This window comes from Rhinoraja longicauda, chromosome 5 (assembly GCF_053455715.1).
Source record: "Rhinoraja longicauda isolate Sanriku21f chromosome 5, sRhiLon1.1, whole genome shotgun sequence".
Classification (NCBI taxonomy): domain Eukaryota; kingdom Metazoa; phylum Chordata; class Chondrichthyes; order Rajiformes; family Arhynchobatidae; genus Rhinoraja; species Rhinoraja longicauda.
In genome coordinates this window covers 5,198,132-5,224,756 of record NC_135957.1, presented here as the reverse complement: position 1 = coordinate 5,224,756, position 26,625 = coordinate 5,198,132, and the positions used below count along the sequence as shown (strand labels likewise).

General features: G+C 44.1%; 1 protein-coding gene across 1 annotated transcript in view; it reads right to left on the bottom strand.

The window, feature by feature from the left end:
- The window catches only part of LOC144593828 (dynein axonemal heavy chain 8-like), a 460,724-nt gene that overhangs the window by 145,288 nt on the left and 288,811 nt on the right, over positions 1-26,625 (bottom strand). The window contains 6 exon segments of the mRNA XM_078399946.1: positions 2,908-3,100; positions 8,031-8,194; positions 14,228-14,337; positions 17,982-18,195; positions 21,210-21,332; positions 24,348-24,478. Of these exon segments, the coding sequence (XP_078256072.1) occupies positions 2,908-3,100; positions 8,031-8,194; positions 14,228-14,337; positions 17,982-18,195; positions 21,210-21,332; positions 24,348-24,478 (935 nt within the window).

The following is a 26,625-nucleotide window of genomic DNA, read 5'->3' as shown; positions in this document are numbered from 1 at the left end:
GAGGGAGTTCGTTACTGTTAATCCCATGTATTTTCATCTTCTGGATCAGCCTGATTAGGCTCCACATGGTAAGCTTCTTGAGAAGATTGGATCGCATGAGAGCTTTAGTTTAGTTTAGAGATTCAGCATGGAAACAGGCCCTTCAGCCCACCGGGTCCACGACAACCAGCGATCCCCACACATTAACACTATCCTACACACACGAGGCACAATTTATACGTGAAACAAGCCAATTAACTCACAAACTTGCACGTCCAATGAGTGTAGGAGGAAACCGATGATCTTGGAGAAAACCCACACAGGTCACGGGGAGAACGTACAAACTCCATACAGACAGCGCCCGTAGTCGGGATTGAACCCGGGTCTCCGGTGCTGCATTCGCTGTAAGGCAGCAACTCTACCGATGCGCCACTGTGCCGCCAAGACACAGAATTAGCAAGATGGTAGGAAGCAGAGGGTGGTGATGGAAGGTTATTTATCAGACTGGAGATCATGACTAGTGTGCCTGAGGGATGAAATGTTGGGCCCATTATTGTTTGCCTTCTATATCAACAATTTTGATGGGAATGTACAAGGAATGATTAGTAACTCTAGGGATGACACTGAAATAGGTGGTAGCATAGACTGTGAAGACGGTGATGATGAATTACAGCAGGACCTTGATTAGCTGGGTGAGTGAGACGAGGAATGGCTAATCAACGTCAGAGATGCGTGAGATGTGCTTTGAGTGAAGTCAGATGAGGGAGGGACTGTCACAGTGAACGGTGGCACCCCGGGAGGGAGCTGGAGCACAAGTATCGAGACTACAAGTGAAAGTGGATGTTGATCTTCATCAATCAGGGAATTTGTACAGAGGTTGAAACACCATGTTACAGTTGTACAAGAGGTTGGTGAGGTTGCACTTGCAATACTGTGTTCAGGTTTGGCCACCCTGCTATAGGAAAGATGCCATCAAGCTGGACAAAGTGCAGAGAAGATTTCCGAGGATGTTGCCGAGACTTGAGGGCCCAAGATATAGGGAGAGGTCGGGCAGGCAAGCACTTTATTCCTTGGAGTGCAGGAGATGGAGGGGTAATCTTACTGAGGTGTATAAAAGCATGAGAGGAATAGATAGGGTGAATGCGCAGTCTTTTTCCGTGGGCAGGAAAATTAAGAACTACAGGTCAAGGCTTTAAGGTGAGAGGGGAAAGATTTAATATGATCCTGAGGGATAACCATTGAGCTGTCAGTGCTGTCCCTCTCACAACCAAGTCTCTATAATGACCACAACATCATAGTTCCAAGTACTGATGCAGGCTCTAAGGGGCCTGTCCCACTTAGGCGTTTTTTTAGGCGACTGCTAGCAACTGCAATTGTCGTAGCAGTTCGCCGAAAAAACGTCGACTGGACCCCCCCCTACGACAATGTCTACAACAAGCTACAACAACATACCACCTAGTCGACGTCAAGCTATGGCAAGCTACCGACAACCCAATCGTCGCGACTAGGACATCCACCTATGACCGCACCTACGACAACCTACGACCTCACAGGCGGCAACCTACGACAACCCAAGTCAACCCACGTCTACCCGCGACAAGCTACGACCGTGTCGGCGACAACTGAAAACAATTCACGTCATTTTGGTCTCCGGTACCTGTCGCCGGTTGACGTAGGTAGTCGCCAATGGAATTCACCAAAGTCAGCACCGGTGACAACCTACAGAATCTCATCCCTTTCCCAACCTATGTCACGTGATCAGCACCAAAATATTTGGTGCAAGAATCAGCACAGATTCCCATGGAACCTTCATTTAAAAGGTTTTACGATCCAAAATTAAGATTTTCAGCTGTCCCCCACAGCCAAGGAAAGGTCTGGCAGGTATAAAACAGTTTCTTTATTTGAAAATATAATGCATCAGAAGGCCCAAGGAAGCAAAAACGCTCTTTTCACTTCCAAGGCATTCCTTCAGGTTGCTTCGTGCTCTCAACACTTAAAATGCTGGAGTAACTCAGGCGGGACAGGCAGCATCTGTGGATAGAAGGAATGCTGCCTGTCACCCATTCCTTCTCTCCAGAGATGCTGCCTGTCCCGCTGAGTTACTCCAGCATTTTGTGTCTATCTTCGATTTAAACCAGCATCTGCAGTTCAATAGACAATAGGTGCAGGAGGCGGCCATTCGGCTCTTCGAGCCGGCACCACCATTCAATGTGATCATGGCTGATCATTCTCAATCAGTACCCCGTTCCTGCCTTCTCCCCATACCCCCTGACTCCGCTATCCTTAAGAGCTCTATCTAGCTCTCTCTTCAATGCATTCAGAGAATTGGCCTCCACTGCCTTCTGAGGCAGAGAATTCCACAGATTTACAACTCTGACTGAAAAAGTTTTTCCTCATCTCAGTTCTAAATGGCCTACCCCTTATTCTTAAACTGTGGCCCCTACGACATTTTGTTTGGGCTCTTGCCGTTGTGTTTTTTTCATTCTCTGAGTGCTGCTGATAAAATGGCAGACTGTCTGTAATTGGGACAATAATATCTGTGATTTACATAAATGATTGAATGGGTTAGTCAAATTATGGCCAAGCTTTGGTCTTCTAGTTCAAGCTGATGGCTAGGATGTTTCTCAGTTTCCCCTGACTGAAGCAATAATCTGGACAGGGTTTGGAATAGAACCCTTGGCCTCCTAGGTTTAGGAAACGATATTTGTGGTTTTGATAGTTCTGTATCCTAATTCTCTTGGCAATTTTGTGTAAATGGATTCAACAGGAAAAATAAAAGCAAATTTTAGGGAAGGAATAAAAAGAGATGTGGTTAAGGAAGGGGATATGGGGAAGTGAAGTTGAGTAAAACTGGAAGTTTCAATTTTTATAGGGACTCAATAGCAGGAGGAAGAAAATCACAATAAAGCTGACAATTCTATGATGTACCAGTTCGTAGATTTTCGGAACAACGAATACATAATCTTCAGGTTCTTCCCCAGTTGGGTCTGGCATTTCACGAAGAAAGTCAACAAAATATGGCTCTTCAAGAAGTTTGGCAGCCATTTCCCCTCCAAGTTTATCTCCAACAGCACGAGATACTGCGTTTTCAAACCATTCTTTATCTTCAAAATTTACAAACCTAATACAGCATAAAAGCCATATTAATCATAACTAACTGTATTAAGGAAAAAAATAGTATATAACATGAATCATAAAACATTGTGCATATCCTTTTAGGGTGTATAATTTGTGGTAAATATGATTTTAACAAAATTGTCTATTTAGTTTAGAGATATAGCAGAAACAGGCCCTTCGGCCCATCAATCGCCACACATTAACACTGTCTTACACACACTAGGGACAATTTACATTTAAACCAGGCCAATTAACCTACAAACCTGTACATCTTTGGAGTGTGGGAGGAAACTGAAGATCTCAGAGAAAACCCACATAGGTCACAGGGAGAACGTACAAACTCCGTACAGACAACACCCGCAGTCAGGATTGAACCCGGGTCTCTGGCGATGTAAGACAGTGGCTCTACCACTGCGCCACTGTGCCGCCCGTATTAAAGTGTTCTAATTATTGCGGGAGCAGATGGCACATCGAGTCATAGTTATAGAGCATGAACACAGGCTCTTCGTCCCAACTTGTCCAATGCGAATGTGGTCCACCTGAGCTAGTCCCATTTGCTAGCTTTTGATCCAAATCCCTCTAAACCTTTCTTATCCATGTGCCTATGTAAATGTCTTTTAAATGTTGCCATTGCACTTGCCTTTACATGTTCCTCTGGCAATGCATTCCAAATACCCATTGCCCTCCATGTGAAAAAGTCACCCTTCTGGTCGCTTTTAAATCTTTCCCCTCTCACTTTAAACCGCAGCCTTCCCCTTTTAATCTCTTTGGTCCTGGGAAAATGCAATGACCATTCATCTTATCCATGCCCCTCGCAATTATATCTGCCTCAATAGGGTTACTCCTCAGCATCCTATGCTCCAGGGAAATAATGTTCCAGCCTTTCCAGACTCTCCTTACAACTCATGCCCTCCAGCCCTGCTGACATCCTCATGACGGCTCGCCGGCCGGCAGTCTGTTTGTCTTTCTTCTTTCTTTGTCTATTTGTTAGTGTTAGATATATGAAATAGCCTATCTTTAGCTGTGTATATGTGGGGGGTGGTGGGGGAAACCTTTAAAAAAATCTCTTCCTCAACGGAGATGCGACCCTTTCCGAGTCGTACCTCCGTTTGCGCTAAAAAAATAAATAAAAAACGCGGGGCCTTCCATCGCCCGCGGGGCCTTCCATCGCTCGGTGCGGCTTGGCCGCTGGACTTAACAGTGCCTGGTGCGGCTCGGCCGCGGGGCCTTCCTTCGCCCGGTACGGCTGCGGGACGGTTCAGCGCCTGGTGCGGCTCGGCCGCGGGGCCTTCCATCGCCTGGTGCGGCTTGGCCGCGGGACTTTACATCACTGGTGCGGCTCGGCCGCGGGGCCTTCCATTGCCCGGCGCGGCTCAGCCGCGGGACCTAACATCGCCCGGCGCGGCTCAGCCGCGGGGCCTAACATTGCCCGGCGCGGCTCGGCCGCGGGGCCTTCCATCGCCCGGCGCGGCTCAGCCGCGGGGCCTAACATCGCTCGGCGCGGCTCGGCCGCGGGTCTTTACATCACTGGTGCGGCTCGGCCGCGGGGCCTTCCATCGCCCGGCGCGGCTCGGCCACGGGACTTAGCTGCGCACGGTATGGCCGCGGGGCCTTCCATAGCCCGGCTCGGCCGCGGGATGTTTCAGCGCCCGTTGCGGCTCGGCCGCGGGGACTTGGGCATGGGGAAGAGAGTGGAAGTTTTGTTGCCTCCATCACAGTGAGAGGGTGTTTGGAGTCACTGTGATGGATGTTTGTGTTGGGGTCATGTGTCTTGTGTTTCTTTTTTTTGTGTGTCTGCTGGTAACGTAATTTTGTTCGGTACCTCGGTACCGAATGACAAATAAAGGCTCTGTATTCTGTATTCTGTATTTATATTGTGTTTATAAGTTGAGGATGTCAGATACAAGGCCAACATATATTTCTTATCTCTCATTGCCCTGAAGAACATGATACTGAGCTACCTTCTTGTGCCATTGCACATTATATGCTATCATTCAATGGAATTTTAAAAATTGTTTTAAATTGCAGAGATTCTGGGAGAGGGTGGTTAGAACAAGGGGCACATCTCGATTGGGATGACACCATGGTGATACATAGTTGTCTGTGTAAGTTGTAAGGGTTCACGGGCTTTAAGATTGTACACAGAACATAGAATAGTACAGCACAGGAACATTGTTTGTTTAGTTTAGTTTAGAGATACAGCTTGGAAACGATACACCCACCGAGTCCGCGCCAACCAGCGACCCCCGCACATTAACGCTATACTACACGCACGGGGGACAATTTACAATTATACCAAGTCAATTAACCTAAAACCTTTACATCTTTGGAGTGGGGGAGGAAATGAAGAGATCACAGGGAAAACCCACACAGGTCACGGGGGGAATGTAGAAACTCCGTACAGACAGCACCTGTCGTCAGGATCAAACGTGGGTCTTTGGCGTGCATGGCAACAACTCTACTGCTGCACCACCGTGTGCACCCCCTGCTGGTGTGTGCTGCGCCCCCTGCTGGTGTGTGCTGCGCCCCCTGCTGGTGTGTGCTGCGCCCCCTGCTGGTGTGTGCTGCTCCCCCTGCTGGTGTGTGCTGCACCCCCTGCTGGTGTGTGCTGCGCCCCCTGCTGGTGTGTGCTGCGCCCCCTGCTGGTGTGTGCTGCGCCCCCTGCTGGTGTGTGCTGCGCCCCCTGCTGGTGTGTGCTGCGCCCCCTGCTGGTGTGTGCTGCGCCCCCTGCTGGTGTGTGCTACGCCCCCTGCTGGTGTGTGCTGCGCCCCCTGCTGGTGTGTGCTGCGCCCCCTGCTGGTGTGTGCTGCGCCCCCTGCTGGTGTGTGCTGCGCCCCCTGCTGTTGTGTGCTGCGCCCCCTGCTGGTGTGTGCTGCGCCCCCTGCTGGTGTGTGCTGCTCCCCCTGCTGGTGTGTGCTGCACCCCCTGCTGGTGTGTGCTGCACCCCCTGCTGGTGTGTGCTGAAAACAATGCCGTTAATCTCCTCTACTTGCACATAATTCATATCCATTCATTCCTTGCATATCCATGTACCCATGTAAAAGCCTCTATCGTATCTACTTCCACTACCACCCCTGCCAGCGTATTCCAGGCACCCACCACTCTGTGTAAAAGGCTTGACCCACACATTTCCTTTCAACTTTGCCCCTCTCACCTTAATGTTACGCCCTTTAGTCTTTGACATTTCCATCCTGAGAAAAAGGTTCTGACTGCCTACTCTGTCCATGCCTCTTATAATTTTATAAACTCAGATCAAGTCTCCTCTGAAGCTCCAGAGAAAGCAACCCAAGTTTGCCCAACCTCTCCTTATAGCCAACACCCTCTCATCCAGGCTGCATTCTGGAGAACTTCTGCACCCTCTCCAATGCCTCCACATCCTAATGGAACAATCAGAACAGCTCACAATACTCCAAATGGGGCCGAATCAAAGTTTCATAAAGCTGCCACATGACTTCCTGATTCTAATGCTCATTGCCTTAACCAATGAAGGCAAGCATGGCACTTGCCTTCTTTATCATTCTACCCCCCACTTGTGTTGTCCCTTTCAGGAAACAATAGACTTGGACTCCAAGATCCTTCTACACCTTTAGGGTCTTGCCAATAACTGTACACTTTCCTCTTACATTTTATCTCCCAAAGTGCATCACCTCATACTTGCTCAGAATAAACTTCATCTGCCATTTCTCCACCTATATCTGGAACTGATTTATATACTGCTGTAGCCTTACTGTCCACAACTCCACCAATTTTTTTGCCAAACTTATTAATCAACCAATCCACATTTACATCCAAGTCGTAAGCATATATATTACAAACAATAAAAGTCCTTTCAAGTTGGGCAGAGGTTCACTTGCACCTCCTCCAACCTCATCTACTGTATCCGTTGTTCAAGGTGTGGACTCTTATACATCGGCGTGACCAAACGTAGACTGGGCGATCGTTTCGCTGAACACCTGAACCTACCTGATCTTCCGGTTGCCAAACACTTTCATTTCCCTTCCCATTCCCACCCTGACCTTTCTGTCCTGGGCCTCCTCCATTGTCAGAGTGAGGCCAAATACAAATTGGAGGAACAACATCTCATATTTCGCTTGGGCAGCTTACAACCCAGCGGTATGAATATTTTTTTTCTCCAACTTCAAGTAACCCTTGCATCCCTTCTCTCTCCATCCCTCCCCCATCCAAGTCATACCAGCTTCAAAGTCGTCTTGTTGAGTCTCATTGTCTGCAACTCATTTTCACCTAGGCCACAGCTAACAATGGCTTGTTTCCTTTATCATTGTTACTTTTTTTCATATCTTTCATTCATTTGTTCTATATCTCTATATCACTGTCTATATCTCTCGTTTCCCTCTCCCCTGACTCTCAGTCTGAAGAAGGGTCTCGACCCGAAACGTCACCGCCAGAGATGCTGTCTGACCCGCTGAGTTACCCCAGCTTTTAGTGCCTATTTTCGGTTTAAACCAGCATCTGCAGTTCTTTCCTACACAAAGGTAAAGGACAGTCCCTGCAGAACACCGCCGCTCATTGACCTCCAGCCAGAATAACATCCTTCCACCACTACCTTGTCTTCTTTGCGTTAGACAGTTCTGAATCCAAACTACCAAGTCACCATGGGTCCCATATTCTAAATCAGCTTATCATGCAGAATTTAATCAAATACCTCAGTAATATCCATGTAGACATCACCCATTGCACTACACTTATCGATCACCTTCGTCATCTCTTCAAAAACTCCATCAAGTTAGTAAGACATGACCTGCCACAGACAAAGCCCCTAATATCCCATTTCTTCCAAATGCAAGTAAATCCCATCCGAAGTTCAAAATAAACTTACCATCTAGTTTGCAATGACTTTATGAGAATTCCAAGACAAAGTAAAACCAATTCTACTCGAGAAGTTACCTACATGATCTGCATTATGCTGTAATTACCTGTCTGCAATGACTCTGTTACATTCATGATTGAACAAACCCAGCAGTGTTTCTAGATTGGAGCACTCTTCAGCTTTAATGGTCAGCATTCCCTGCCAGATGCGAGATAGATCCCTCAGATTAAAGATATAATGAAATTTAGCTGGAGTGGGCAGCATTTTAACCTGGAAAAAAAGATACATTTTCAAGATTTACAACAAGTCTACATTCTAAAAGTAAGCTACAGCCATGATATGACCGCTACAGGTGTCAGAGGTCGTGGGGAGAAGGCTGGAGAACGGGGTTAGAAAGGAGAGATAGATCAGCATGATTGAATGGCGGAGCAGACTTGATGGGCCGAATGGCCTCATTCTGCTCCTATCACTTATGACCTTACGACCTTATGATATCTGACTTAAACTTCCTTTTATTGCCTCATCTTATTCTCTTTACAACTTTTTATCCAAGTTCTCTAGATGTGGCAGTTCCATCTGTTATCTTTTTTACAAACAGCTGAATCTGTGGTTCTCTCTCTTGAATTGCTCTGATATTGATTTACCTTAAAACAACTCATTTCAGTTCACTTTTGAGTGTTTTCATTCTATTGTGACTGTTCTCACCAACTTAGAGTTTTTAGTCCTGTTTTAGGTTACTCTTTTCAGCCACAGTGTTAAATATAATAGAATAATCATCGCCACAGCCTAGGTCCTCTACACTCGTGCTCTTTTCATGTTTAGAGTTTAGAGATGCAGCAGGGAAACAGTCTTTGGCCTACTGAGTCCATGCTGACCTTTGTTCACCCGTTCACACTAGTTCTACATTAACCCACTTTCTCATGCACTCCTCATACATTGGGGTCAATTTTACAGAGGCCAATTAACCAACAAACCAGCACATTTTTGGGGTGTGAGAAACTGGATAACCCGAAGGAAATCCACACAGTCACAGGAAAAACATGCAAACTTCACACTTCAGGTCAGAATGGAGCCAGGCATCTGGCACTGTGAGGCAGCAGCTCTACTGGCAACGCCACTGTGCTGCGTCCAACTTTATCCCATTAAACTAAATCCAAAAATGCCACTCGCTCTTGCCTCTTCTTTTCATTTATTTCTGTTACCACTCCAAAACCAACCCAAACATCAAGAAGAATCTTCCTTGCTCGTGACTGCCTATTACATTCCTTATTATCAGAATAAAGATTTAATTATTTTTCCTAATCACCAATGTTTAGCTGATGGGTCTAGAGTTCATGAGCACATTATATCCCTCTTATATCTCCTTTTAAATTTTGGCATGATGTAAATTATATGTCAATTCCCTGGCAAGTCACCTTCTATTAACAAATTATCAATGATGTGGTCCTGCTATCTCTTCCTGGACTCCTTTAATATATGCAAATATAGACATTCCAGACTTCGGGCCATACAGCATGAAGACAGACCCTGAAGCCCAACTTGTCCGCGTGGACCAAGATGCCTCATCCCTGTTAGTCCCACATCCCTACATACCTTTCCTATCTATGTACCTGTCCAAATGCACTTTAAATGTTTTTATAGTTCCTGCCTCAACCACTTCTATACACCCACCATCCTCTGTTGCCCCTCAGGTTCCTATTAAATCCTTCCTCTCTCACCTTCTGGTTCTTGATTCCCCTACTCTGGGTAAAAGACTGTGCACCCAGCCCTCATGATTTTATACACTTGTATAAGAGCCTCATGCACTCCAAAGAATAAAGTCCTAGCTTGCTCAACCTCTCTCTACACCTCAGACCCTGAGGTCCTGGCAACATCTTAGTAAATCTTCTCTGCACCCTTTCCAGCTTTACGACATCCTTATATAACAGGATGACCAATACTGAACACAATACTACAAATGTGACCTCACCAACTGCAACATAACATGCCAACTTCTCTACAGGCACCTTGTGTTTACGCCTTCTTCATTTACACGTTTTTAGAATAACATGCTTGTCTAATTGCTCCCGAATTTTAATTCACACACTCCTATTTTCCAAATATCGTTCTCAACTTTATGCTTGGCAAACTTACCTATCAGCTTTCAAAGTTATCCTGTAAGTTCAGTTTTGATGAACAGAAAGAAAACTCAAATGATTGCCTGCAGCTGTTAGGTTACATGTTTAATTGTATCTGCCTTTGGGATATATTTTTCTAATCACGGACCACAAACGGGTAATTCTCTTAGTTTTATGCTCCAACGGTTGGCATCATGCATTTTAGTTAAAGCATCGTAAAGCTTTCAAGGGAAAGCTTGATAACGTTGTATGATGTGATTTACTTTCATTTATTTAGACGCGTGGCACATGTGTGACTTATGCACTTTTTGATTTACATGCTGCTTTTCTCGTCTGTATCCCCCGTGTAAAGTACGAGGTGCCACCCTATCTCCTGATGACACCACTTTCAGGGAACTATGTACACGGATTCCTATATTCCTCTGCTCTACAAGACTTCCCAGGGTTCTACCATTCACTGTGAAGGTCCTGTGCTAGTTTGACTTCCCCAAAATGCAACACATGGCAATTATCTCCATTAAATTCCATTAACCATTCCTCAGCCCACTTAATGAGCTGATCAAGATCCTGCTGTAATACTTGACGACCATCTTCACGATCTACGATACCACACACTTTAGTGTTATCTGCAAACTTACTAATCATGCTTTGTACATTCTCATCCAAATGATTGATATAGACCACAAATGGCAATGGGCCCAGCGCCACTAGTCACAGGCATCCAATCTAAAAAACAACCTTTAACCATCACCCTTTGCTAATGCATATAAATGCATATATATCGTAGCTCTCAGAATGCTCCCCCTACCATTTGCCTACTGCAGATGTTCGGCTCACTGGTCTATAGTTCCCAGGCTTTGCATCCTGTCTTAAATAGAGTTGCCATCCTCCATTCTTCCGGCACCTCAGTGATGCTTCTGCAATTTCTTCTCCAACTTCCCACTGTTGCATCGGATATATCTGATCAGGCTTGGGAGATTTATCTACCTACATACACCTTAAGGCATTCAGCACCTCCTCAACTGTGACACGGACTGTCCTCAAGACAGCTGTTAATTTTCCAAACTCCCCAGTCTTCCTATCTTTCTCCATGGTAAAAAACGGAGAAATACCCATTGAAGACCTTGGTTATAAAACCTCTTTGGATTTTCCTTAATGTTATCTGCCAGAGCCATCTCATGCCATCCTGACTTTCCTCTTAAGTAGATTCCTCAGGTCCAAAAACTCCTCCAGGGAATCACTTGATCCCAGCTGCCTGCACCTGCCCGATGCCTCCTTCTTATTCCTGACCAGAGCATTAATTTCGCTTGTCATCCATGCTTCCTTATTCCCACCTGCCTTGTCGTTCACTAACAGAAACATGCATGCCTTAAACTCTCATAATCACACTTTTTAAGCATGCCACTTCCCAGATGTTCCCTCGTCTGCAAACAACTTTAGTGAGTTACTATCTGAACCATCAAAGTTGGCTTTGGCCCAATACATAATTTTAACTTGTGGACCTGCCTGTCCTCATCCATAACTATTTAAAACCATATAGAACTGTGGTCACTGGTCCCAAAAGGCTGGCTCCAGGACACTTTATTGCCCACAACTATGCGGCTATTTGTATTAAACATTGGATGATTGGAAACCGTTACAGTCTCCCTGCTAAAACCAAACATTAATCCTGATTCTTCAGTACATTGAAACCAAAGTTATTGCACAATCAATGGTTTCAGTTTAATTTGGATTAGAAATACAACATGGAAACATCCCTTCGGCCCACTGAGTCCATACCGATAATCCATCTCCTGTTCACAGTAATTCTATGTTATCCCACTTTTTCATTTGCTCTCTACACATTAGGGACAATTTTACAGAGGCCAATTAACACACAAACCCGCTTGGGATGTTTGTGATGGGGAAATCAGAGCACCCGGAGGAAGCCCACACGGTCACAGGGAGAACGTGCAAATTCAGCACAGGCAGCACCCGAGGTCAGGATGGAACCCATGTGTGTGGCGATGGGAGGCACCAGCTCCACCTGGTGTGTCACTCTGCTGCCAGGAGCTGCAGACTGTTCAGCATTTAATTTCTGAGCAATGATGTCTCACAGAGGGTTAATATCAACAAGGAAATCCAGACATCAAATGCTACCCATGTAGACTCAAGACTCAAACTCTTGATGCAAGGTTGTAACTCTTGATGCAAGGTTGTAACTCTTGATGCAAGGTTGTAACTCTTGATGCAAGGTTGTAACTCTTGATGCAAGGTTGTAACTCTTGATGCAAGGCTCTTCTCTACAGCTCTGAAACATCATGATGCACAAAACCCACTTGATCAGACTGCAAAGTTTTCACCAGCACTGACTCTGAAAGGTCATAAGTGATCGGAATAGAATTAGGCCATTGGGCCCATCAAGTCTACGCCATTCTACCATGGCTGATCTATCACTCCCTGCTTGGTCCTTGGTACAGACCAGGAGGGTCATGACATAAATGCCAATGGCCCCACCAGCACTGAAGACATCTAACATATCACAATGTATGGCATTATATGTGGCATAGCTGGAGCCAGTCTACTTTAAATAATTCTTAAGGATGCCAGAAGAAGCTAACTCTAACTCTACATTCAGATAATACCGCGTATCCCATTTTGAAGACAACTATCTTGCAGCGATGGTAGAATATAACAGAAACAAAGAGGAATGGAAATTCTCTGACTCCATTTGTTGTGTTTATCAGTTTGTTACATGAGGATCAAACTTTTGGACCATCAATGTGTTGAAGTCTCCATCAACCTTTTATCTGGAGGAGATGATTGGCCTTAACCAGAGGACTATCAATGCCAAAACTTGGCATTTAATTTCAAATCCTAATTAATTAAGCCAGGCCTCAGTAATAATTACTGTATTTGTTTTCTAACAAAGTGTTTTGTTTATTGCTGTTTGTTATTGCTTATTTTTAGTTTAGTTTAGAGATACAGCGCGGAAACAGGCCCTTCGACCCACCGAGTCCGCACCGACCAGCGATCCCCGCACACTAACACTATCCTACACACACTAGGGAAAATTTTACACATACACCAAGCCAATTAACCTACAAATCTGTATGTCTTTGGAGTGTGGGAGGAAACCGAAGATCTCGGAGAAAACCCACACAGGTCACGGGAAGAACGTACAAACTGTACAGACAGCGCCCATAGTCGGGATCAAACCCGGGTCTTCGGCGCTGTAAGTGCTGTAAGGCAGCAACTTTACAACTGCGCCACCGTGACTGCCCAAAGATAAGTTTTTACTTATTTTTATTTACTTATTTATATTATTTTATTTTATATATCTGTTCCACAATTGCAGGTGTTCTGCATCTTGCCGTGCATTGCCATTCCATTTCCATTTAAACGTGTTCATTTCTAATGGACGCCTACCCCACGCAGGGTTAACGTATGATGAGCTTTTGACAGCATTGGGCCTGTGTTTGCTGGAGTTTAGCGGGATGAGGGTGGACCTCATTGAACCTTACCGAATGGCGAAAGGCCTGGATAGGGTGGATGTGGTGAGGATGTTTCCTCTAATGATAGAGTCTAGGACCAGAGGGCACAGCCTCAGAATAAAAGGACATACCTTTAGAAAGGAGATGAGGACAATTTTTTTTAGTCAGCGGGTGGTGAATGTGTGGAATTCATTACCAAAGATGGCTGTGGAGGCCAAGTATTTTTAAAGTGAACATTGGCAGTTTCTTGATTAGTAAGGGTGTCAAAAATTACAGGGAGAAGGCAGAAGAACGGGGTTGAGAGGAAAAGATAGATGAGGCACGATTGAATGGAGGAGTAGACGTGATGGGCCGAATGGCCTAATTCTGCTCCTATGACTTTAAAATTTATTCTTATTAGTTTTAAATATTTTGATTTTGTCCCGGTTGCCCATTTTGTTGAAGCAATACTCCAATTTTAGTTCAGTCCTGTAATATACTCTTCATACTGCTTTTAACCAAGGCAAATCAGAAAAAAATGTTTAAAACTCATTGCTTAATTCAACTATATAACAAATAATTTTTAAGAAAAATGTTTTTGTGTTACAATTGTTAATAGTTGTAATTTATTTTACTCTTGTAGGTAATATGTTTGATCTGATACTTTATATGATCATGTTCATAATATTTTCATAGCATTTTAAAAAACTATCCCTTTATAACAGTTTCAGTACCTTTGTCCACTGCCAGACGGTCCTGCTCGTAGCAACAAGATTTGTTATTACTTTGCTAATATCAGGAATGAAGTTTCTAGAAGATTGAAAGTATCCATTCCCAATAATTCCTGGAAAAAACCCAAAACAAAACATTCATAATTGTTGTTTGCATTAATAACTGACTTTGTTAACAAAACCCATCAGTTGAGATAATTGATGGTACTGGCACAGGTATGGAGTTGCTACCACACATCTCCAGCAACATGGTTTGATCCTGTCCTCCAACGCTGCTGCCTGTGTGCATTTGAACATAGAAGCATGGAAACATAGAAAAAATCAGTGCAGGAGTAGGCCATTTGACCTTTCAATATGATCATGGCTGATCATCTAAAATCAGTACCCCGTTCCTGCTTTTTGCCCATATCCCTGGATTCCGTTAGCCCTAAGAGCTAAATCCAACTCTCTCTTTAAAACATCCAGTGAATTGGCCTCCACTGCCTTCTGTAGCAGAGAATTTCACAGATTCACAACTTTCTGGGTGAAGAAGTTTTTCCTCATCTCAGTCCTAAATGGCCTCCCCCTTATTCTTACACTGTGATCCCTGGTTCTGGGCTCCCCCAACATGGGGAACATTCTCCCAGAAACCACTGGAGCTTCTTCCAGGTGTTCTGGTTTCCACCCATGTCCTAAATCAAATATGGGTTGACAAGTTATAGTTGGCCACTATAAAGTGTCCCAACTTGAAGAATTTAGAGGGATTGATGAGAGTATGGGGATAATAAAATGGGATTAATGTAAAAAGGTGCTTAAGAATCAAGTGTAGGAAAGAATTGCAGATGGCGGTTTACACCGAAGACACAAATTGCTGGAGTAACTCAGCGAGACAGGCAGCATCTCTGGAGAGAAGGAATGGGTGAAGTTTTGGGTCGAGATCCTTCTTCAGACACCATCCTGCTATCATGCTCCAGGCATCAGTTACCAAATGAATCTTTTCTTACAGCACAATAACCGGATAATGCAACTTTGTGAAACATACTCCAATAATTATGGAGATTATGAATGATTAATCTGGGAGACTACAATGGAACATAGAACAATACAGCACAAGAACAGATCTTCCAGTAATAACGTCTGTGCCAAATATAATGCTCGACCAGAAACATCACCCATTCCTTCTATCCATATTGCCTGGCCCGCTGAGTTACTCCAGCATTTTGTGTCTAATTTTGGTGCTTAATAGTCAATGTGCTCTCACTGGCCCAAAGGACATGTTTCTATAACTCCATGGCAAGAATGTCTACAAGAATTGTTGAAATTCTTGATATTGTATTTTGCCATATCCTGAAACATAAAATTCCATTAGATGCCATTAAGTAAACCAAATGACAATGATCTGTCTGTTTGCAAAGGAGATTAAAATATATTTTACATTTTATGATTTATTCTTGAGAATGCAATTACAAAAAAATCGTCTTCATATCTTCAGACATTGTGGGCCAAAGGGCATGTTCTTGTGCTGCACTGCTCCATGTTCTATGAAAACTGGCATCACAATGAATTGAATGATAATGTGCATCTGCTATGGCTGGTGAGACCCAGACCATGAGAGCAGATATGAAATGCATCTATCTCAGCAGTTGAGTACATTTCAGAATGGCATTGGACTCAGTGGGGTATGTCCAGGGGTCGATTGTAAGGTCAGATGCACGAACATAGGTTAAAGGTGAAGGGGAAAAGATTTAATAGGAATCTGAGGGGTAACTTTTTCACACAAAGGGTGGTGGGCGTATGGGACAAGCTGCCAGTTGAGGCTGGGACCATCCCAACGTTGAAGAAACAGTTAGACAGGTACATGGATAAGACAAGTTTGGAGGGATATTGCCCAGGTGCAGGCAGGTGGGACTAGTGTAGCTGGGACATGTTGGCCAGGGTGGGCAGGTTGGGTCAAAGAGCCTGTTTCCACGCTCTGACTCTATCCGACTTCCAATATATACTATCGCTAGATGTTTTATTATTACGGAAGTGTGAACTGAAGAGGAACATGAACTGGCCCTATTCTACTTTAAACATTCTAGTTCCCTATGCCCTTGCTTGACAGGGAAGATTTCAATGGTCTGCACAAATCATTTCCTTTTTTTACTTACATAGTGATAATCATTTGGACACCAGTAACTTGAGATGCAAGTGGACAGCTAAAGAAAACCAGTGTAATTCTGTTTCTAAAGGTATTTGATAAAATGCTGCATAAGCTGTGTCAAGATTGAAGCGCTTAGAATCGCATGGGTATTAACATTAAGTAGAGAGAACATTGTGAAGCGTCAGTAAAGGGAGAGTGACAGGGACGTGTTTTTTGGCGTGTAAGCAAACAGACAGCACTTCACTGCTTTTCTTAAGACATATTAATAACTTTGACGGTAGCACAGGGCACAATTTCCAAACTTGAATGACAGAAACTTTGGACGTGTAGTGAAATATAAAGAGACTTGGAGGTTGAAGAGATGAATACATGGCAAATTACATTTAAAGTAGAATAATATAAGTTGTCAGACTGTGGAGATACAGTAGATTCAATGAAAGGGCGACTGGTTTTGTATTGGGGACTAAAACCAATGACATTTTTAAAAAAAAGTATAACAATGCTGATATTTACTGTGTAGGAAGGAACTGCAGATGCTGGTTTACACCGAAGATAGACACAAAATGCTGGAGTAACTCAGCGGAACAGGCAGCATCCCTGGATGGAAGGAATGGGTGACGTTTCAGGCTGATATTTACTATATTCGTTTGTAAAAAGGGAAATACATAACAACTGTCTTTGACATCCACTGGCTAATTGTATGGCTTTTACTTGTCTTGTGGGAGTTTATTAAATGGAGTCAAACAGCTCTGTCATGGACATCCTTCCAATCCCCAGCCTCCAGAGGCAATTCTCCACTATTCAAGATGGAAAAGATTTGCTTTGCAACAAAACTGCGAGTTCATTAGCTTATGCCTGCCATTATAAACTAAATCAAATATCATTTTTAGCTAATAATGTCGTGTGAATAAAATTAATTAGATCTACTTCTATACTGTTTGGGTTAATTGCAGCTTTAACACATTAATGGCTGAAGTTTTATGTTAGTATTGAAGTTTCAGATGATAGTAAACTGGCATTTAACGCATGAGCATCCTAACGCATGGAATCCCTGTGTGGTACCTCAGCTGCACGGAGGCAGAAAGGAAAGCTCTACAGCGGGTAGTCCATAGAGCTCAGAGGGCCATCGGAACACAGCTACCAGACTTGGAGGGCATCTACAACACACGATGCCTCAGAAAAGCCACCAGCATCCACAAAGACTCTTCACACCCCTGCAACAGTCTGTTCGAACTCCTTCCATCGGGCAGACGATACAAGGCCTTCTATGCCCGCACCTCCAGACTCAGGAACAGCTTCATCCCCAGGGCTATAGCTGCTATGAACCGGTCCTGCTGAGCCGGATGGCCACAACGCATAGATCAACTTGCACTTTACCCTGTCCAAAACTGTTACAACTGTTCGTTTCGTTGGGTTGCTGCTGTCTAAATTACCTAAATTAGTGCATCGTATGGGAGGCGCATTCCCAATCTCGTTGTACCCCTGGGTACAATGACAATAAAGATATATTGTATTGTATTGTATTGTATTACAACGATCGGCGTGGAATATTTATGATAAGCACAATAGACACAGAATGGAGGTTGCATTTGCTGACCAAAAATGAGGATCTTCTAAAGACAAGCCAGTGCTTACCAAAAATCTTCTCAATTGAAGCATTAGTGGGGAGTGTACAGTTGAAGATTGTGAACTGCCGCTTTAAGCGTTGAGGAATGTCATTGCGTCCACCGCCAGGATGGATCATTGCAGCCATTAATTGCACATCAACAATTTTAGTAAAGTCTCCTGGTTTGTCCAGATTGTACATCCCATGCATTTCTACCATTTGACGCACTATTTCATTAGTGATCTGAAAGAAAGAAAATGATCAATACTATTTCTTAAAATGTTCCAAAAGTTTTGATGTGTAGTTTAGTTTAGAGATACAACTCGGAAACAGGCTCTTCACCGAGTCTGCACTGACCAGTGATCCCCGGACATTAACATTATCCCACACACACTAGGGACAATTTACAGTTATACCAAACCAATTAACCTACAAGCCTGTCCGGCTTTGGAGAGTGGGAGGAAACCAAAGATCTGGGAGAAAACCCACGCGGTCACTGGGAGAACGTTCAAACTCCTCCGTACAGATAGCACCCGTAGTCAGGATTCAACCCGGGTCCCCGGCACTGCAAGCGCTGTAAGGCAGCAACTCTCCCACCGCACATAGTATCGACTTTTGATAAATTGGAGTGTGAGCTCATTCATTCAGAAAATAAAGAAATCCCATATAAGAACGGAAAATGGTTAACACTCTTAGGTCAGGCAGCATATAGCCATTTGTTTCAGGAACACAACCTTTCATGAGATCTGGGAAAGAGAGAATATGAAATTGGTTTTCAGCAGCAGATAAGGTGGGGTACGGATGGGTAGAAAAAAGGGGACACCTCTGACCAGGCGATAGCAAGTGAGTTAATAAGAACATTTAAAACAGCGTTTAGAAGCACATTATGCTACTTTCTCAATGTAATGTGTTGTAAATAGCAAGGCTCTATGACCTGCCTAGCGGAAAAGACTAGACAAATAGGGCAGCACGATGGCATAGCGGCAGACCTACTGCCTCACAGCACCAGAGACCTGGGTTCCATCCTGACTAAGGGTGCTGTCTGTACAGAGTTAGCACATTATCCCTGTGATTCATGTGGGTTTTCTCCGAGATCTCCAGTTTCCTCCCACTCTCCAAAGACGTACAAGTTTACAGGTTAATTGCCTTAAGTACAAATATATAAATGTAAAACGATCCCTAGTGTGTGTAGGGGATCTCTGGTCGGTGCGGACTTGGTGGGCCGAAGGGCCTGTTTCCGTGCTGTATCTCTAAACAAAACTAAACAAATAGCAAGAAAAAAAAAACAGAGCCAAAACCATGGCTGGCAGGAATGGCCAGTTTTGATACAGACCAAAAGCTGCAATGTCCCAAGAGAGAAGATAAAGAGTTGTCCTCAAGCCTGCCTTAGGCCTATTGTAATAGTGCAAGAGGTCACGGAGAGGCAATCAGTGTGGAATCCTTTTATAATTTTATACGTCTCTATAAGATCCCCTCTCATCCTTCTAAACTCCAGTGAATGCAAGCCCAGTCTTTCCAATCTTTCCTCATATGACAATCCCTCCATCCCAGGGATTAACCTCGTGAACCTACGCTGCACTGCCTCAATAGCAAGGACGTCCTTCCTCAAATTAAGAGACCAAAACTGCACACAATACTCCAGGTGCGGTCTCACCAGGGCCCTGTACAACTGCAGAAGGACCTCTTTGCTCCTGTACTCAAATCCTCTCGTTATAAAGGCCAACCTGCCATTAGCTTTCTTCACTGCCTGCTCTACCTGCACGCTTACTTTCAGTGACTGGTGTACAAGGGCACCAAGGTCTCATTGCAGTTCCCCTTTACCTAATCTGACACCATTGAAATAATATTCTGCCTCCATTGTTTTTTCCGCCAAAGTGGATAACCTCACATGTATCTACATTATACTGCATCTGCCCACTCACTCAACCTGTCACCCTGCATCCTCTTCGCAGTTTACACTGCCACCCAGCTTTGTGTCATTTTCAAACTTACTAGTGTTCTAATTCCATCATCCAAATCATTAATATGTATTGTAAATAGTTGCGGCCCCAACACCGAGCCTTGCGGCACTCCACTCGCCACTGCCTGCCATCCTGAAAAGGATCAGTTTATTCCTACTCTTTGCTTCCTGTCTGCCAACCAATTTTCTATCCATGTCAATACCCTACCCCCAATACCATGTGCCCTAATTTTGCTCACCAACCTCCCAACCTTACTTGTCACATCCTCAAAAAATTCCAGAAGATTAGTCAAGCAGGATATCCCTTTCAATAATCCATGCTGACTTGGACCAATCCTTTTACTGCTATCCAAATGCACCGTTATTACCTCTTTAATAATTGACTCCAGCATCTTCCCCACCACCGATGTCAGGCTAACTGGTCTGTAATTCCCCGTTTTCTCTCCCGCACCTTTCTTGAAAAGTGGGATAACATTAGCTACCCTCCAATCCACAGGAACTGATCCTGAATCTATTGAACATTTTTTTATTTCGGGTTTTGTGTGTAGATTGATGATTTTAAAAAAAGAATTTAGGCTGCAACGTAGCAAAAATGTGGAAAAAGTGAAGGGGTCTGAATACTTTCTGAATGCACTGTATACACACACATATCTATATACTGAAACTCTCGTTTATTTGTTTGTTTGTTCCTGAACTACAGCCAAAACGGTACATGATAGCGCAACAATGTTAGGCCCACCTTACTCACCGTCATCCCTTTGGTGCTAATGGAAGAAGTTTCATTGAAATCGGTGTTATATTTTTTAAGTTACTCACATTTTAAAGTTTAAATCTATCTCCGAGGGAGGGGGGGGAGGGAGAGGGGTGGAGGGAGGATGAGGGAGGATGAGGGGGGTTGAAGGGGATGGAGTGGGGGGAGGGGAAGGGAACGGGGAGGGGGAAGGGGGAGGGGGAAGGGGGAGGGGGAAGGGGAGGGCGGAGGGGGAAGGGGAAGGGGGAAGGGGAGGGGGAAGGTGAGGGGGGAAGGGGAGGAGGGAGGGGAGGGGGGGAGGGAAGGAGGGAGGGGGCGGGGAAGGTGAGGGGGAGGACGGACGGGAAAGGAGGGTGTAGGAGAGAAGGGGGAAGGTGGGGGGGGAGGGGGGGAGGGAGGAGGAAAGGGTGCTGCCCCAATGCAGGAGAGGTTCCACTTGGTCTAGTATACACATATATATATATACACACACACACACATATACACAAGACTGAATGTTTACTTTTTAAAACCAGTGTGAGATACCTAAGCCAAATGATATTTTACCTGATCTCCCCACTCATTGATAACTGGCATGTTGATATCATCAACAAATATAGTCATTTTCCGTCCACTTGGCGGTCCATATGTACTTCCTACTCTCTTTTCCACATAACTTTCAACAGTTCTCTGCGAAGATAATACATATAATAGTTTAGTTTAGTTTATTGTCACATGTACCGAAGTACAGTGAAAAGCTTTTGTTGTAATAATAAACATAGAAACATAGAAAATAGGTGCAGGAGGCGGCCATTCGGCCCTTCGAGCCAGCACCGCCATTCATTGCGATCATGGTTGATCATCCACAATCAGTACCCCGTGCCCAATAGTTATAAAAGTATCCACATTACTGCATCATAGTTCCATGTGTTTTACAAATCATGATCAGACTGCGGAAGAAAATTTAGAATAGTTGAATGCCATCCTGCTGTGCAGTTTGGGTAGGTTTGAGTGGCTGGACAGGATTCTCACTGTTTCAGTTGTCACAGCTGAAGTCTGCCAGGATTCCCTTTCTTGCAGGGAGCTGTTGATTCAGGAGGACATTTCATAAAAGACTGATGAACAAAACATGTACGTTACAGACTGATGAACAAAACAGGTACAGCAGGCAGTGAAGAAAGCCAATGGAATGTTGGCCTTCATAACAAGAGGAGTTGAGTATAGGAGCAAAGAGGTCCTTCTACAGTTGTACCGGGCCCTGGTGAGACCGCACCTGGAGTACTGTGTGCAGTTTTGGTCTCCAAATTTGAGGAAGGATATTCTTGCTATTGAGGGCGTGCAGTGTAGGTTCACTAGGTTAATTCCCGGAATGGCGGGACTGTCGTATGTTGAAAGGCTGGAGCGATTGGGCTTGTATACACTGGAATTTAGAAGGATGAGGGGGGATCTTATTGAAACATATAAGATAATTAGGGGATTGGACACATTAGAGGCAGGAAACATGTTCCCAATGTTGGGGGAGTCCAAAACAAGGGGCCACAGTTTAAGAATAAGGGGTAGGCCATTTAGAACGGAGATGAGGAAGAACTTTTTCAGTCAGAGAGTGGTGAAGGTGTGGAATTCTCTGCCTCAGAAGGCAGTGGAGGCCAGTTCGTTGGATGCTTTCAAGAGAGAGCTGGATAGAGCTCTTAAGGATAGCGGAGTGAGGGGGTATGGGGAGAAGGCAGGAACGGGGTACTGATTGAGAGTGATCAGCCATGATCGCATTGAATGGCGGTGCTGGCTCGAAGGGCTGAATGGCCTACTCCTGCACCTATTGTCTATTGTCTATTGTTTGCCAGTTTTGTCCATATTCTGAGAATGAAAGTTAATGAATTATTAAACAATAGGGAAAACATATTATAAAAGATAGGAAGTACTGCGGGCTGAGAGCATCTGTAAACACCAGCGTTCTGTCACCTCTCCCTACTTATCTCCACCATACGCTGACCATCAGGTAATCTACAATCATCCATTTATCAATACCTGCTCTGTTGAATTCCATGTCTTTATCATTTGAATGCTGCTACAGATATTTCTTAAATGTTGTGAGATAATCTGTCTTGCCAACCTTCTCAGGCAGTTTTAGATTGCAACCATTATCGAGATGAACCATGAGAGACCGTGAGAGAACCATTACCTTGAGAGCAAGTTTCTTACCATTAGCCTGATCTAGGGTTTTCATAATCTTGTGTACCGAGGACATTTTAGTCATTGATTTATCTAACAGTAGGGGTCTCTGCATTACTCCCTGTGGTACACCAGGCTTTCAATCACAGCAGAAATCCGCAACCATTATCATCAATTAACAAGATAATTTTGGATCCAATTTTCCAATTCATCCAATGAATTGTTATTTTTTTGCCCAATCCATTTGGGATCTTGTCAAAAGTCTTACTGAAGTCCATGTAAACCTCATAACCACACTGCACTGACTTTGTTATCATGCAATACATGACAAGCGAAGGCCAATTACATTGTTGCTGGTTATATCGCAAATGAGCATGGAAATAGGCTGTACGGCTCACTGAGTCTCTGCTGAGCATTAACTAATCATTTACATTAGCCCCATCTGTTATTGTCCCAACATTCGTAGCAACTTCCCCCAAATGCTCACATATATATTGGGTAATTGGTCTATCTACCTGCAAAGCTCTGGGATATGGAAGTAAACCAGAGCACCTGAAGAAAACCCGAGTGGTCACAGCCATAAAATCTGAAGAAGGTTCTCGACCCAAACGGTCACCCATTCCTTCTCTCCAGAGATGCTGAGTTACTCCAGCATTTTGTGTCGACAATAGAATCAATAAAGTATGTTTCCTTTTACTCTGCAATGCAAGGACTTTGAAGATAGACACAAAAGGCTGCAGTAACTCAGCAGGTCAGGCAGCATCTCTGGAGCAAAGGAATGGGTGACCCTTCTTCCAGACTGAAAGCCACAGGAAAGGGAAACGAGAGATATGGACGATGATGTAGAGAGATATAGAACAATGAACAAAAGATATGCAAAAAACTAACAATAATAAAGGAAACAGGCCATTGTTAGCTATTTGTAGAGTGAAAATGGGAAGCTGGTGTGACTGGGGTGGGGGAGGGATGGAAAGAGAGGAAATTCCGGAATTACTTGAAGTTAGAGAAACCAATATTCATACCACTGGGTTGTAAGCTGCCCAAGCAAAATATGAGATGCTGTTCCTCCAATTTGCGTTTAGCCTCACTCTAACAATGAAGGAAAACCTAGGACAGAAAGGTCAGTGTGGGAATGGGAAGAGGAATTAAAGTGTTTAGCACCCGGGAGATCAGGTAGGTTCAGGTGGACTGAGCAAAGGAAAGACTTTGGGTGTGCAAAGGCTGTTTTGATCCATGTAGTCTTCGCTCAAGTTCAATAAAATTTACAGTGCCCAGCCGTCAAAGAATTAATGTGTTTGGCCCCAAGTATTTAATACGATATTCCTAGCACCAGATAATTTCTCAGCCATTGCATATAATAGAATGGAAACAAGTTTGCCTCTTTGCAAGACAGTGGTTGGAAATTGAAGCACTGTTTTGGAATTTCAGCACAAAACTTTAGGCTTTGAAAAGGATGCAAAGGAGATATTTTACCTTCATTATACTGTCATTATCAAGTAATAGGCTCACTTCTAGTTCCATTAATCTGTCTGTTACCTGGAACATATAGGGTTCTGTGGCAGAAGAGAAATTCAGACTTTTGGAGAGATGCTCCTCAGGATCATACTTCTTCAAATACCCTTTAATCATGACTGTTTTTGCTGTTCCTTGTTCCCCGGTTAGAAGTACTGCCTGTTTGTAACAAAACCCAGGAAATTCAGTTTGCCAGCAATATTTCCTGTGTTATTTTACCTTTAGAAATGCAGGAGTATCTCTGTCAAGCCTTATTGACCTTTTTCTGTCAGTATGCTACAAATATTTACTTTTCAATTAATAAAATCGTTACCGGTGAAATAAATAAATTCTTACTTCATATTAACTAGGAAAGTAGTGTCACAGAGTGAACAAGTGCTAAAGGTCAACTGGGCAATTCTGAGCAGAGAGTTAAGAGTTGTTTCTTCACACTCGAATAGGTAGTCATTTTTAAACTTGCAACAAGCTGGCAGATGGCTATGAATTGTATTTACTAATTTCTAAGTAATAAACCAAGTGGTCAAAAAGATAAATGCATTTTAAGCAGGTATCATGTACCTGGAGGAATTTGGGAAAGAAATAAAAATCAAAGATAATGGACATATACCAAAGCTTTGTTGCCTGTATTTCCTCTTAAGAAACAGGAAGCACATGCTTCTGTTATGTCCCTCACACTGGTGCTTAGAGACAGGTATGAAACATAGAAAATAGATGCAGGAGTAGGCCATTTGGCCCTTCGAGCCAGCACCGCCATTCAATATGATCATGGCTGATCATCCAAAATCAGAATGATTACATCTTGCAGATGTGAAGTTTACATGTTTAGGAAGGAACTGCAGATGCTGTTTGAAACTGAAGATAGACACAAAAAGCTGGAGTAACTCTGGAGAGAAGGAATTACTAATGTTTCGGCTTGAGACCCTTCTTCAACCCGAAATGTCACCTATGCCTTTTCTCCATAGATGCTGTCTGACCCGCTGAGTTAGTCCAGCTTTTTGTGTCTATCTTGAAGTTTACATGGGCCTGGTAAGGATTGCCATCTACAATGTCGAATTCGTAGTCTATTTTGAGGTTCTTTTTTTGGAAAGGTCTTTCCCTGTCTGTGCCTCAAAATTGAGAGGGGTTTAGCTTTGGGAGCTTGGCTTTTACTTGATGAAGACCTACATGTCTAATTTAGGAGGAACGAAAAAGACTGAAGAATTAAAGCTAACTCAGCAACTAAAAGGAAATGCTCAAATGGAGATTTGGTGACTAGTATGTCATATGGAGATGGGCTTTGCAAAGTTTAACGTGAGGCTCCTAGCCTTAAAAAATTAAGAGATACAGCGCAAAAACAGGCCCTTCAGCCCACCGGGTCCGCGCCGACCAGCGATCCCTGCACATTGCCGCTGACCACCGCCGCCTCCCCGGGGCTACCACCGCCTAGAAATTGACACCTTACCCGCACATTAACACGATCCTATAACTATTAGGGACATTTTTTTTACATTTACCAAGCCAATTAACCTACAAACCTGTACGTCTTTGGAGTGTGGGAGGAAACCGAAGATCTCGGAGAAAACCCACGCAGGTCACGGGGAGAACGTACAAACTCCGTTACAGACATCACCCGTAGTCGGGATGGAACCCGGGTCTCCGGCGCTGCATTTGCTGTAAGGCAGCAATTCTACCGCTGTGCCACCGTGACTGTATTACATATAAATGTGATAGACTTCATTGTTAAGGGGAACAATTAAGGTTTGCTAAATTCTATTGCAAAAAAGTTAGGTGATCACATCAATGGCAAATGGAATTCAGTCCGAGGTTGATGTGGTGCTTTTACAGAAGGCAAACATTACAACATTCTTGTATTTTATGCCCTTAGCAACAGAGCAGCCTCAGAGACTGTCATGCAGTTGGACAGCACAAAAACAGGCCCTTGAGCCCACGTCTGCACTGACCACCAGGCACCCAGTTAGACTAACCACATTTTATTCTCTGCATATTTCCATCAACTCTTCTCCCCAGATTACAATGGTCAATTAATCTGCAACCCACACGTCTTTAGGATGTGGGAGACAAGTGAAGAATCCAAAGGAAACCTGAAGCAAAAATGGGCGGCACGGAGCGAATGCAGCGCCGGAGACCCGGGTTCCATCCCGACTACGGGTGCTGTCTGTACGGAGTTTGTACGTTCTCCCCGTGACCTGCGTGGGTTTTCTCTGAGATCTTCGGTTTCCTCCCACACTCCAAAGACATACAGGTATGTAGGTTAATTGGTTTGGTAAATGTAAAAAATGTCCGTAGTGTGTGTAGGATAGTG